The sequence below is a fragment of the Teleopsis dalmanni genome, chromosome 2 (assembly GCF_002237135.1).
Source record: "Teleopsis dalmanni isolate 2A chromosome 2, ASM223713v2, whole genome shotgun sequence".
Lineage (NCBI taxonomy): Eukaryota > Metazoa > Arthropoda > Insecta > Diptera > Diopsidae > Teleopsis > Teleopsis dalmanni.
The window spans coordinates 16728120-16741734 of record NC_051847.1 but is presented as its reverse complement, the minus strand read 5'-3'; the positions used below and the strand labels follow the sequence as shown (position 1 = coordinate 16741734).

Sequence of the window (13615 nt, the reverse complement as noted above, 5' to 3'; positions counted from 1 at the left end):
CGTCGGTCACTACTTTTCTAAAACCTCTTTAAAACAAAAGTATGTAATCTTAAAATATTGTTTTAAACTTGGTTCTAAATTTTGTTATGACGAAAGAAACTATCTTGTTGTTAGTAAGTATTGTTTTAGTAGAGGGTTTTTAAACTATAGTGAATAACAACAACAAAATTTCATAATTTTTAATTAATTTAATTATTTTAGCTAACACTACAGTTGTTTTGTGTATACCTATAATCAGTGATCATTTTGAAAATATGTATTTCTTATATTTAATTATACGTAATTATTTGCGAAAACTGACAGACTTATCAACACCGCATTATCAAATCTCAGAATGGTTACAGGCTCCTCGGGAAGGTATGCAGATCTGAGGTCAATTATTGCTTAGTCTGATGAAGTGATAAACAATAATCCAGTCAAGGCGTAAGGAGGGGTTTTAAAAATACCTCGAGTTAAGAAAGAGTAAAAGTGCTCAAGTGCACTGGCTCAAATAGAAATAAATAAATATACGTAAATAGTTTTTTGAGACTACTAGTACTAAGGAAATTAATATTTTTTGAGCAGATCAAAAGCCGGATCTGAAATTATATATATACATTTTTTTACATAAAATCTAAACCAAAAATTTCGTATCCTAACCTTCGAAGACACATAACCGCGGTAAGAATTTAAGTAGCTAAAGCGACCTCCCGAATAAATCGAATGACTATATTTATACATACTTTATACTAATATGTATTACAGTATTATATGTATGTTATTACATATACCTAAGACTAATACACAATCTCGCATTCTCAAAGGTCATTTCTAACTAGAGATTAACTTAAATTAAATATTTTTTAATAGCAGCAAAATTCTTTCAAAATCGCATATATTTAAAATATAAATTTTAATTTTTGATAATTATATAAATTTTATTAAAAGTTGATGGACAATAACTATCAAAAGATTTCTATTTTGAAAAGTATTAAACATCATTGGTCCTTGCAAATAGCTAATGGTCTGCAAATAGCTAATGGTTAATTGTCTATATAAAATAGTTGGACTGTATGAGGCAGGAATTCAAACCCTGACAAATGTAAATCATGGACTGGCGCCTGAACACTCGAAGTGCACACAAACTTAATTTGCGTTTTTCAAATTTATATTTTTATCAATTTTTCTTGTTTAAACGTAAAAATTTTAGAGTCGACACATAAATAGCATATTTATAAATATGTTTAAATAACATAAATTCCTGTTTTTTTTCAAATTTATTTTGATTTTAATTCTTATAAATTATTCAATACGTTTACCGTCTTCGTTTGTTTTTTTTCAATTTTTTTTATTTGTTAATAATAAACTAACTGCTGTATCTTTATATTGAATAAGCAGTCTTACTCTGAACTTGCTTTTATATTAAAAATAGATTATTATTTTTAATAATTTTATTACTTTTAGCTTCACAATATGGTTGGAAACCTAATGATCCAGTGCCTCAAGCCTCTACAAGCAGTGGACCTGCCCCACCGTACATCGATCCAGAAGACTTACAGCCAAAAAATTTCGCTTTCACTGATGAGAGTATACGTAAAGGATTTTTACGTAAAGTCTATCTCATACTTATGGTTTGAATGCAATTAAATACTTTTAAATATAATTTTAATCTAATAAACTGTTTTTTTTTATAGGCTCAACTAACTTTTACATTTGGTGTGGTAGCATTATTCGTTTTTCATGAACCAACTAAGCAATTTGCGCAACGTAATCCCACTATACTATTAATTGCTTGTATTACTACTCTGGTAGTGGTCATAGCTATGGCTTGTTGTGAAAATGCGCGTCGCTCATTCCCTACGAACTTTATATGTCTGGGCATATTTACGGCTGCAGAATCATTTCTAGTTGGATCTGTTGCTAGCGTTTATGATTCCCAAGAGGTGAGTTTACTTTATTGTATATATTTAGATATTATTTATTTATTTATAAATATATTTATATTTATTTATACATATTTACAATGATTGTAGCTTAAAAAGTTTAGTTATATTTGATAAATCAGATCTGTTAATGAACAGAACATGAGAATGGATGTTAGGTGAGATACCCTTTCCGATTAAAAGCTATATATTTTTAAATGTTGATTATACATTATAAAAAATTTTATTTAAGAGAGGACATTTAACTATAACAGAAAGGTCTTTTATAATAACTCATTTTAATATAGATGTAGTTTTATATTAAATCATCAGTAATGCAATTTTTTGTAACATTTCGTAACATAGTGATGTTCATTTAAGAAGCAAACACAACCTTAATAATAAAATATTAACGGGACTATTAAAGTTATTTAGTTTATCAGACAACTTTTCAGTCGGTACCTTTTTCAATTTTTTTTTTGTTAATATAGTATCTGGAGAAACCACTGACGATATTGTTAGTGTTAAAGAACATTTCTTAATATGTCTGTGGTATTACACATTGTCGTCTTAGCGATATTAATTAATAATTTAATATTCTAAATATATAAATATTCTATTAATATTCTAAAATTAATTAGAAAATATTCTATAAGGACGGGTATCACGTTCTTGTAGAATACATAGAATATTTTTCCAGTCCGCAATATTTTGGGTTGAGAACCATTAATGTTTTGTTTTATTTTTTTTTACCAAAAATTAAAGATATTTAAGCGACTTTGAATATTTTTACATTCGGTTTCATAACAATATTTTAACATTATACCAGCAGATTCTAACACAATAAGAGGTAGTGTTAAGTGGTAAGAGTAATCTCCTTACCGATACTGTATTAATCTCATATTCTCAATACAATATTATATTATACTGATTAGAATAGATAAATATTTGTTTGGAATAAATTTATGATTATTTTGATTATATATTTGTACATATTTCTCAGATTATCATAAACCTGCACAATTTTTGAAAGACTTAAAAAATAAATTATTTATTGTATGATACATTCATGCGGCTTACCATGGCTAAGTATTATACTTTTCCATTAATTTTGAAGTACAGCAGTAGTCTGTATATTACACATTATTATCTTAATTTAGTGTTTTAAAAACTACTTATCTATATTTATAGAACAAAAACGTAGTATGAAAATAGTTAATTACTGATATTCATTAAGCTTTCCCCACATCACGGCTTACAATAAAAAAAAAAAATACTAATAATACTAATATTAAAAATTTATTATTATATTACTCTATTCTATCATTTTTTGTTTTTTGTATTGTTATTAAATTAATCGTTAGGTAAGGAAAATATGGAATGTAATTATTATCTTACAGGTAATATTTTTTGTTATTGCAACTTTAATTGCAATTAATATTCCTAAGAAAACAAAGTACATATAGCATTCATTTTTATAAAAGTTCAAAGACAGCAAAAAATAGTTTCAACTTTGCTAGAAATTCAAAATTAAAAAAAAAATTGCAAGATTAATTGTAATGATCTTTGAATATCACTCTACACTGCAGTTATATATGCAAATTGCGCTGAATCCAGTTCTCAGTTAATATGCGATTTGCAGCAATAGCCCCACCATATATTTTAAGCGGGGATTTACAATGTAATAATGCAATTATTACGTGTTAGTCATAAAAAAATTTCATATTACAACAAAATGACATACCATGGGATAGTAAACAATAGATGACATTGAAAACAATATACTAAACTACAATATTCAATTAATTAAAATAATTAAGATAATAAATAAATAAATAAATAAATATATTATTATATTAAATATTCAATATTTAAAACCTTCTTTAGTATATTATTTTTGTAATATATATTTTATATGTATTTTTATATCTTTCAGGTGCTTATGGCTATTGGAATTACTGCTGTCCTATGTTTAGGTCTAACAATTTTTGCCATGCAAACAAAGTACGACTTCACCGCTTGCGGTGGTTTCCTATTAGCTGCCTTACTTTGTCTTATGATCTTTGGATTTGTGGCCATCTTTTGGCGTAGCCATCTCGTCAGTACCATATATGCCAGCTGTGGTGCTCTCTTAGCTTGCATATTCCTTATATATGATACGCAAATAATGATGGGTGGCAAACACAAATATAGTGTCAGCCCTGAAGAATATATATTTGCTGCTTTGAATTTATACATGGACGTTGTAAGAATCTTTTTGTATGTTTTACAATTGATTGGTAATAAAAAATAAGTACAAGTACTAGTCCAAACTAAAAACAGTAAATAATGAAATTATGCAAAATTTTTGAATTTATATACATTTTTATATATATTTTTGCTTAAGTGTTTAAACTAAAATATTGTTTATATTCGAATAATAGAATTTTTTGAAATTATTTATTTTTCATTATATTCTATATGCATATTGTGTAAAATGTCAAAAGTCGAATACCGTATTGTGTATGTATACGTTTTACTTAAAAAAAAAATGACGTATGTATGTATTATGTTTATATAACTGTAAGGTCTTTAATGTTACTAATAAAAAGGAATTTAATGTGAATGTATGTAATGAGTTTGAAATTATTTATGAAAGTTTATAGTTTATAAGAGCAGTAATTAGCATTAACTTATATGTCGTTCACACTATAAACTTAAGGATTCTAATGAAATAAGCTCTTAGTGTGCATTAAACTAATCTTAGAGTAACTGCAATCAGTAATTTGAGTAGTTTATGTGTATAATGAGAGGCACCTTAAGTAATTTGGGCAATGATGCAAGAATATTTGTAATAATCCTACTATAATACATAAGAGAAGAAAGACGAAACACAAAAATTTTTGAGTAAAACCGTAAATGAAATGTTACTTCCTTTCCTGCACCTGAAAATTGGAAGTAACAACAAATGTATTCTAAAGTAATTTGAGTTTCCTACGAGTAGTGCAGCGCATTGATAATTTAAAACTGATGCGCATTCCTAACCCTTCGTTTAACTACAGCAATATCCATTAAAGATTAGGTTTAAGATATTTAGTGATTATCTATAGTAGAATCATCTGTTATTAAACATAAAACAAAATATACGAATGAAATGGGTTTAAGACAACTAGACCAAGGAGATTTTATAAGAAGTCACTTTTTGCAAATATGTTCTCTCTCTCACACTTCATTCTTTTACAATCGTTAAACCTCTCAAAACAAAAGTATACATCATAGCTAACTAATATGCGACTAAAATTGTTCAGAGTTTTTTTTGAAGTTAGTTACTATACAGGTTATTAGGAAAAATAACAACTTATTTATTGTTATTTACTAATTGATCCACCAGTATTCTCGTCTAATATCTCATATCTGTGACCGAAACAATATTATGTAGTTAGGTATGTAGTTAGGTTAGGTTATGTTATACCGGCGATTCACTTAGGCCTATTGGGTCATTGTGTAACCGTAGCTGTTTTAAAAAAAGTAATATTTAATACAATTGTCATATAAGAAAATAATTTCAACCGAATTTTAGATGATTATAATTATAAATAAAATATAATATTAAATTAAATTATAATAATTTTTAGTTGTGAAACTAGTTTAAAATTAATATAATTTCTAGAAAAAATATGTGAGGAATTCATATGTAAGACAACATATATATCAAGATAAGATATGTTTAAATAAAAAGTAATAATCTAAATATAAAACAATTATATTTTTTGTAGTCATATTATTGTTATGAATTTTTAAATACAGTGAGTTAGGAAATAATATCAGTGATATCTCCAACTGAACTTTAAAGCTTTATAACGGTTAGTTATATCCGTACATTTTTTTGTTGAACAGATAAAAAAATTAACTTATTGGTGGAGCATCGTGATAAAAATAGAACCAAAGTTAATAGATGAATAGATGAAAGGATATTGTGAAAAAATTATTACATTTTACAATCTTAATATATAAAAGAATCAATGATTGAGTACTAAATACTTTATTCATAAAAACTCAATCGATAAACCGATAGTAAATATTTGCCTGCTTATGTTTTTGAGTGATGTTCTTAGCAATAAAATGGTTGATAAGTTCAAGAAGTAGGATATGTGAGCACCCTCAACCTCGTTACAGAACTAAAGACAAATTACAATAATACTTTAGTGACATAGTTTGGGTACCTAGAGAAATATCCAAAAAAAAACCTTTAATGGATCAAATTTCCATCTATAAATCGGCGTTCAAACGATATACAATGGAACCATTTTTAAAAAACCTTCGATGGATCAAATTTCCTTTAAATCGGCGTGTAAAGGAAATAAAATCGAACCATTTTTTAAACCCATATTGTACGAAAACGGAATTGTCAAAAAATATGAAACTCAAACTACAGTAATAGGATACATATAGTCCTACAGTGATAGGACTATAAAATCATCACTTATTATTACTGCCTAATTCCAATAGCAAGTGTCAGTAAGTATTTGAAAATTAAGCAACAGAATAGATTAAGAGAGAATGTTTATAAAAACGTTAGGATACATATATCTTTAATAACCCGGTAGAAGCTGATAGACCTTGGTACACAGTTTTAGTGTATGTATGATTATTTCATAGGTACATAATAGACGAAAGATGATAGAATATTGCAATATTTGATTACTATGCTATTGATTTCGGATAATATATGTGCAAAACTTCATGCCACAAAAAATTAAAAACATTGCTCTAATTTTAAAAGATAAAAGCCTGCCTTTACCCTTTTCTAAAGTAAAGGGTTTAACTGAAAAATTAAAGAAAGCGACAAAAAAAAAATGGATTTATAAATTTGTTATTGAAAATATAATACAAATAATTTCTTTTATTTTTGCAGTATTTTTTAAGTGTTAGTATTTAATGTACAGTTAAAAATAAATTTAGATAGTAAAGATTATATATTGAATGACATTCAGAGTTGCATTAGTCAGTAGAAGGTTAAGAAAAATTTTTGGGACTGCTTTTCTAACAGAGTGATCATCTTTTAATATTAGCAACATAGCTAAGTTAAATGGGGGGTCATGCCTTTTTCAAGTTTGTTCGTTGACCATTTCGGTCTTCATACCGTTTTTGCTTATTCTCTTGGTCTGGCCTATGAATATCATATATCCGTGGTATGATAACTGTCACATATTTATGTTCTAGTGGGGTTTGGGCACCACTAATCTAATCTATTGAATAAATAATAATAATCAATAATAACAATAAAAGTGATATTAACTGAAGCGGTAAGAGTATCAGTGAAAACTTGCAGTAAGTTAGAGATAAAAAAATCCTTAATACCATTAACTAATGTATTTATCTCAGATAATAAAAATGTCTTCGTATATATTTTAATGTAAGTAACATAATCATATGAATCCGCCCCTGTAAATAATTGTAAACTGCTTCTATAAATTTGGAGAAACAGTTAAATGACATGATCAACTCATCGCCCTTTAAATTGTTGGTATTTGTTTACTCCAAATTTATAGAAACAGTAAAGTGGCGTGGATCATCTTGTAAAACGCATGTATTTTTAATAATAATTTTGCATAATAAATTCTTCTTGTTTTAACAATTGAGTTGAGAAGTTGTATAATTTTATAAACAAAATTACTTGTATAATAATAACATAAAATAATAAATTACGAAGTAAACCCCTCACTTTATTCAGTTAGTTGAGTTAGTGCTAAAAGTGCTTGCTAAATGCACTAATAAAGTAAACAGTAAAAACAGTAAAAAGTGTTTAGTAAATTTCATTGAAAAAACGCATCTAAAATATAAAATAAATATATATATAAGATATTTCACAAATTATTTCTAAAGATTAAGTGTGTACGCGTTTGCATAAACATATTTTTAAAGATGAAAAGCACAAGGAAAAATAGTGCTCTTATAAATGGTGAGAAATGAAAAACAGTTTCACGAAAAACTTGTCCTAGCCTCCATTTTTAATGTTAAAATTGTTATATAAATAAAATTTAATCCTTGTTGTCAAGAGCATCAAATATTCGATTTTTTTTAAAAAAAAAAGTGAGGAGTCTCATTCATTCTTCCATTTTGTTTTCTATGTAAATACAGTGCTGAAAATGGTTTCAACAAGTTGTAGTTGGGGCTTACTTATATCAAAACTAAATTTTATTATCTTTCTTTGTCAGATTGCGTACAAGTGACGCAATAACCTTACATACCCTGTCTATATAATTTGGCGCATGTGTCATTGAATGTCGCCAAGGAGTCTGAAAAGCGCAAATAGCGTTTTGGCAGTAGATTTTCCCAATGGTATCATCATCACTTCATTTTAGTCAGTTTATCTCAAGTAGATACAGCTTTGATAGTTGTAAGAACATTGTTGAAATCTTATTAGTGAAATTTAATAAGATTAATAGTTTAAATTAATTTATTTAAAATGATTGGCTCAAAAGAAGAAGTGAATTATTTTGTGAATGGTGGTGTGCAAATGCAAACTGTGCCTAACGTAATGCTGGATGAGACAAATTTAATTACCGGAGGAGTGCAAATACAGGAAGGGGGTAAAACTATATAGCATAATCAGGGCTTCGAATCGCAAAATTTTTTTGCTGTGGTTTTTGTTCCAATATAAAATATATATCGGTTCGCTTGCAATTAGTGTTCCGCCAAAAATATCGGTTTGTTTGGTTCAGTTCCTAGTGAATATTTTTTTTACGTATTACAAATCAGTTTTTTTTTAACATGATTAAAAAATATTGTATACATTCTATTAAAAAAGCATAATTAATTAGTTGAATTAAAAAAATAAAAAAAAATTGAAAAAAATTAAAAATAAAAAAAAGTAAAAAAAAATTAAAAAAAAAAAATTTGAAAAATTAAAAAAAAAAAAATTTAAAATAGAAAAAAACACAAGATTTAAAAAATTAAAAAAAGGAAAATTAAACAAGATTTAAAAAAATTAAATAAGAATATACAAAAAGACTTTTATAAATCAAAATTTGATTCTTTCAACTATTAAATGAAAGGGGTTGATTAAATACCGTACTCCCCCCTCTGTGCTGAACTAAAATAAACCGATATGTATAAGTTCTGGTTCGACTCTGGTCGAATCAATAATAATATCATAATAGTTTTAAATTAATACTCTTATGTGCTTAACTTTATCATATCAGATACTGTGCCAAATGTACAAATTGATTTAGGAAAACCCATTACTAATGGAGAGCAGCAGTTTGATATACCGGATGAGTCTGTTAGACGTGCTTTTGTACGCAAAATATTTTTCATACTCTCGGTAAATTAATATATTATATCAAATAATAATTATATACTAATTCCTTTTTTAATTTTAAATATTTATAGCTGCAATTTGTAATCCTTCTACCATTTATTGAATTATTTTCGATCATCTTTGAGGAACCGTTTTCAATACACACGCTCCATTCCATAGGTATCTTGGTATTCATTTTCGAAGTCGTGATGTATTTACTGCGGGACATGCGTCGACATCCACCAATGAATTTGTTAACCCTTGTATTATTAACAATTCTTTTGGCTTTATATTATGGCATATGCGCATGTGTCTTTGATTCAACACTGGTAGGAGTTGTTTTGGATTATATAGAGAAATATCGTTTAATCTACTTAATTTTCGACAGGTTTTTCTGTATTTACTTGCATCAATCGTTCAACTCGGTTGCTTAATTCTATTTTCCAAGCTGGAACGTTTTCGATTTTCTAATATTAATGCAATACTAGTAATTGTTATTGTTTTAATTGTTTCTATTATAGTTATAGAATTGGTTGAACCATTAGCATATGAACAAGCAGTCTTTGCGGCAGCAATTCACTCCATATATGTGGTATGTGATACTCAATTAATGTTAAGTGGTTTCCATGGTTATCAGCTCAAATCAGAGGAACACATTTTTGCAGCAGCCAATGTTTTTATCGATGCACCCTATTGTACATGGCGTGTCTTCAAATACTTCATTGTTAATCCTATAGTCAAATTGTTTTACGATACAAAGGCTTGTTGTCGTGCCAGAGTTTGTTAAGTACTTTACCAACTGTTATATTTATATAATATTTTATTATATTTATTAAATTGTTATACGATATTGTTCATTTACGACCATATTAACATTTTATTAATTAATAAATATAAAACAATTTTATAACATTCCTAGCTAAAATATATGTTCGATTTATCAATGAATATTTTATATAAAACAATTCAATATATTTGTTATAAAAAAAATTTTATATTATTATTAACAATAATAGTTATTAAATAATTATTATATCACTATTAGATTTTATACTTTCCCATCCTTGCATTTATTAATTTTTTTTTTATTAATAATTATTGTGCTTATATTTGAAAAACATTTTCTGGACATTTTTTTATATTTTGTTAAATTACATATATTGAATATATGTATTAAACTTATAGATTTATGATTTATTATATTTTATCGTTAAACATAAATTTATATGTAATATAATTTAAATTTACTTATATCTGCATTAATATTTTATATGTATTATTATATTAAATTTATTTTAATTTATGTCAACTTTTTTACTTAACATTATAAACTAATTTTAACTGGACCCCATATATCGTTAAGTTTTCAATACAAATCTAAATAAATTCATAAAAACCACATCGAAAGCTAATGTTATTAAAATAAAATATATAATATTAAAATAAATAATTAATGATAATTTTGTTTTTAATCAATTAAACAAGTATCTCATTTCAAAAATGCTGGTCATTTATTTATTTATTGGTTTGATAAATTATTAAGAGGTTTTCCGAACAGTAGTGAACTACAACAAAAATTTATAATAAATTATTTTAATTAATTGAATTTTTGGCTAACCGTCATCAGTAGTCTTGGAAAAAATCTTTGTATTATTCGTAAATAATGTTTTGAGACTGCAAGTATCAGGAAGCAAACTCGTGCCCTGCTAAATTTGAAGCTCAGAGTCAGCGTTCATTAGTCAACTGACCCAAAGCCGTACTTAAAGTTTTGTTAATTTGATGTGAAAGTTTTATTAACAAATTCACAGAACAATTGAATTAATAAATTATATTTAATTGTTAAATTTCAAAACTATTCTGTTTGTAGAGACATTATTTGTTGTATATTTTTATATTATTCTTTCTTGCGTATAGAACATAATTATGGAACGTAAACCGAGAAAATCATGCTAATGTTACTCCAGGATTCGCACAGCGAGACCATATATTTTTATTATTTTATTTTATTTTTACACTTCATATAATTCAGTCTAACTTGTGGATTAAGTTTAGTGTACATAAGGAAGTCCTAAAATTTAGTAATTAATATATTTTAGTATGTATATATTTTATTGCCTAACAAAAGAAAAACTTAAAATCTTTATAGGACTTCTAACAGAACATTGTAGACTAAAACACCACTATTAGAATGCCCTGCGCCAAACCACATACGGAATAGGCTTCTGGGAATGTATATTCTTACGAAAGAGGCAATAAAACTCTGTAAAGTAGGTTCTATTCTACTTTTTATTTTTAAATAAATATATTGTTGGGATCTGGTATTTTATTTCACTTAATAACATAACATTAATTAAACCGTGAACTAAAAAATAAATAACTCAACCTAATAATACTTCGATTAGCTAAAAAAATGATTTAATAAGGAAATCAATTAAAACATGATATATTAAAATATTAAATATATTTAATAAGATGTTTTTTATGTTGATTTAAGTTATTAATAACATAAAAATATATTGTATAAAGAAAAAAAGTTTTTTGTTCATTAAACTATCGATCGATCAATAATAATTAACAGGTTTCTCCGTCGCTATCTTCAGTAACAAGTTTTTTTAAATCATTTTAAAAAAATCACTTGGTTGATGGTATAATATAATAATGTTGCAATATGATCTAAAATGTTACTCTATTGTATTATTAAAATTTCAAATAACACAGTCCCCATAAAATGAATAAAGGGAAGAAGCTAAGGAAACAAAACAATATAATGAGGTGTGGAATGATATAGCACAGTCACGAGTGTAACGAGTGATGTGACTAAGAATAGAATTTCCGATAAGTATAAAAAAACTTATTGACATAGTATACCTTAAAAAGGACCTAAAGAAGTTTATATCCCCGGAATCATATGTTTAGTTTAAGATTTGCCAATTTTTATATAGTTCTCTCAGCAAGCACCAAACGTATTAGCGTAAAATAAAAAACTTTTTAATAATGAGACTCATTGTTCGTTTGGTGGATAGTTCACCAAACAAAATATCGTAACTGGGGCAGTGAACATGTACAACTAACTGTCAAAAGATCATTGCATCTACAAACAGTCATTGTATGGAGTAGTCTTTGATTTAGAGGTGCTAGTTTTGACCGCAACACCTAAGATGTAGAAATTGAATATATATTTGTAGAAGATATTACACTTTTCATAGTTATTACTTTTAGAGATAGTATAGGCATGTTATTGGTAATTAATTATTTTACGGAAAATGTTGAAATAACTGACAATTGTTGGATTCCGGAACAACAACACTGGAGAATTTAAATACTATATATAATCTCACAAATTTTCTCATTTTCAAATCAAAAAAGTTTTGTTTCACTAATGCAATACACCGACTTCGATAGTCAAGTTTTCAAATTTTACGAACTTATTATCCATTCATATTCATCAAATCTAATTCCTAGTGACTGTTATCATATTCACTCCCCCGAAGTAAGGCATGCTTGTCAAAAACCCGGCACCATTATACACTGTTTGGAGTGTAGATGGTAGTGAATGAGTTTTCACTTGTGTCACCCGACCGGAGGTGCATATATATATGTTACTACGGGGGTTAGTGTTCGCAACTTCGGCTATTCTGACCAATTGAGATTGGCAGTGTCGTGATTAAAACCCAAACTTATGCGAGTAAAATTATTGTATTTATTTACCTTCTATTTGGCGTGGAGTTGCGTTTTTACTGCGGTTGTTGTGACCCAAAGACCAGTAAAGGTATGGTTAGACCTCGCTTCTTACCAAACGGGAAGTTATGTCAAACACATAACTTCAATTGCTGCTGGCGAAAATTCCTTGATATTCAAATGGGGCATCTATCGGTGCATTATCTTGGAGAACACTGTGATGTTGATCCAACAAGGTAGTTAAACACGTAAAAGATTGATCATGTCATTTTGACTTTGAAGTTAAAATGTGTGAGAAGAAGTGTAAATATTCTAGTTAAATAAACAGGTGACATTTGTCGTAATATTTATGATATTCACTGTAGTGAAAAGTATATAGTGTTAAAAATCCTTAGTCGAAAAATGAACAAAAATTTAATATTTTGCTTTTTTATGTTCGTACATTCGTATCCATGCATAATAAATAACCAATTTTGATGACTTCAGACTAAAATCACTACATACATATTATAATAAACTAAATCACATAGTTTTTTAAAATTTTTATTACGCGGAATATAAATAATGGAATAAATTCCTTAAGACTTAAAGTCATACTAAAGCAAAACTCAACCATAATAAAGTCTATATATAAACAAATTTGGACAACATTGCTAACAAATTTATATGTAATTATAAGTATTCTTCCCTAATACATACAAACCGTCTTTTAAAACATTACTATTGTGATATCATAATTCTCGTAAATGTATTT

The 13615-nt window shown here is 26.9% G+C and overlaps 2 protein-coding genes across 2 annotated transcripts; both read left to right on the top strand.

The window, feature by feature from the left end:
• Positions 1-1424: 1424 nt before the first annotated feature.
• Positions 1425-4245, top strand: LOC119674003 (protein lifeguard 1-like; the record flags this gene model as incomplete). The annotated part of the gene is made up of 3 exons (XM_038085125.1): positions 1425-1610; positions 1674-1922; positions 3838-4245. Coding segments are annotated over 3 exons (792 nt in total), but the record flags the coding sequence as incomplete, so codon positions are not given.
• Positions 4246-8349: 4104 nt separating this feature from the next.
• LOC119674002 (protein lifeguard 2-like) lies at positions 8350-10041 on the top strand. Its single transcript, XM_038085124.1, has 4 exons — positions 8350-8473; positions 9086-9207; positions 9276-9512; positions 9572-10041. The coding sequence occupies exons 1-4, from the start codon at positions 8350-8352 to the stop codon at positions 9968-9970; spliced, it is 882 nt and encodes a 293-aa protein (XP_037941052.1). The 3' UTR covers positions 9971-10041.
• The last annotated feature ends 3574 nt before the right edge of the window (positions 10042-13615 follow it).

Coding starts and splice junctions, on each gene's coding strand:
- LOC119674002 (XM_038085124.1), top strand. CDS start 8,350: ATGATTGGCTCAAAAGAAGAAGTGAATTATTTTGTGAATGGTGGTGTG. Junction 8,474..9,085: donor AGTGCAAATACAGGAAGGGG/GTAAAACTATAT, acceptor TTATCATATCAG/ATACTGTGCCAAATGTACAA. Junction 9,208..9,275: donor AAATATTTTTCATACTCTCG/GTAAATTAATAT, acceptor AAATATTTATAG/CTGCAATTTGTAATCCTTCT.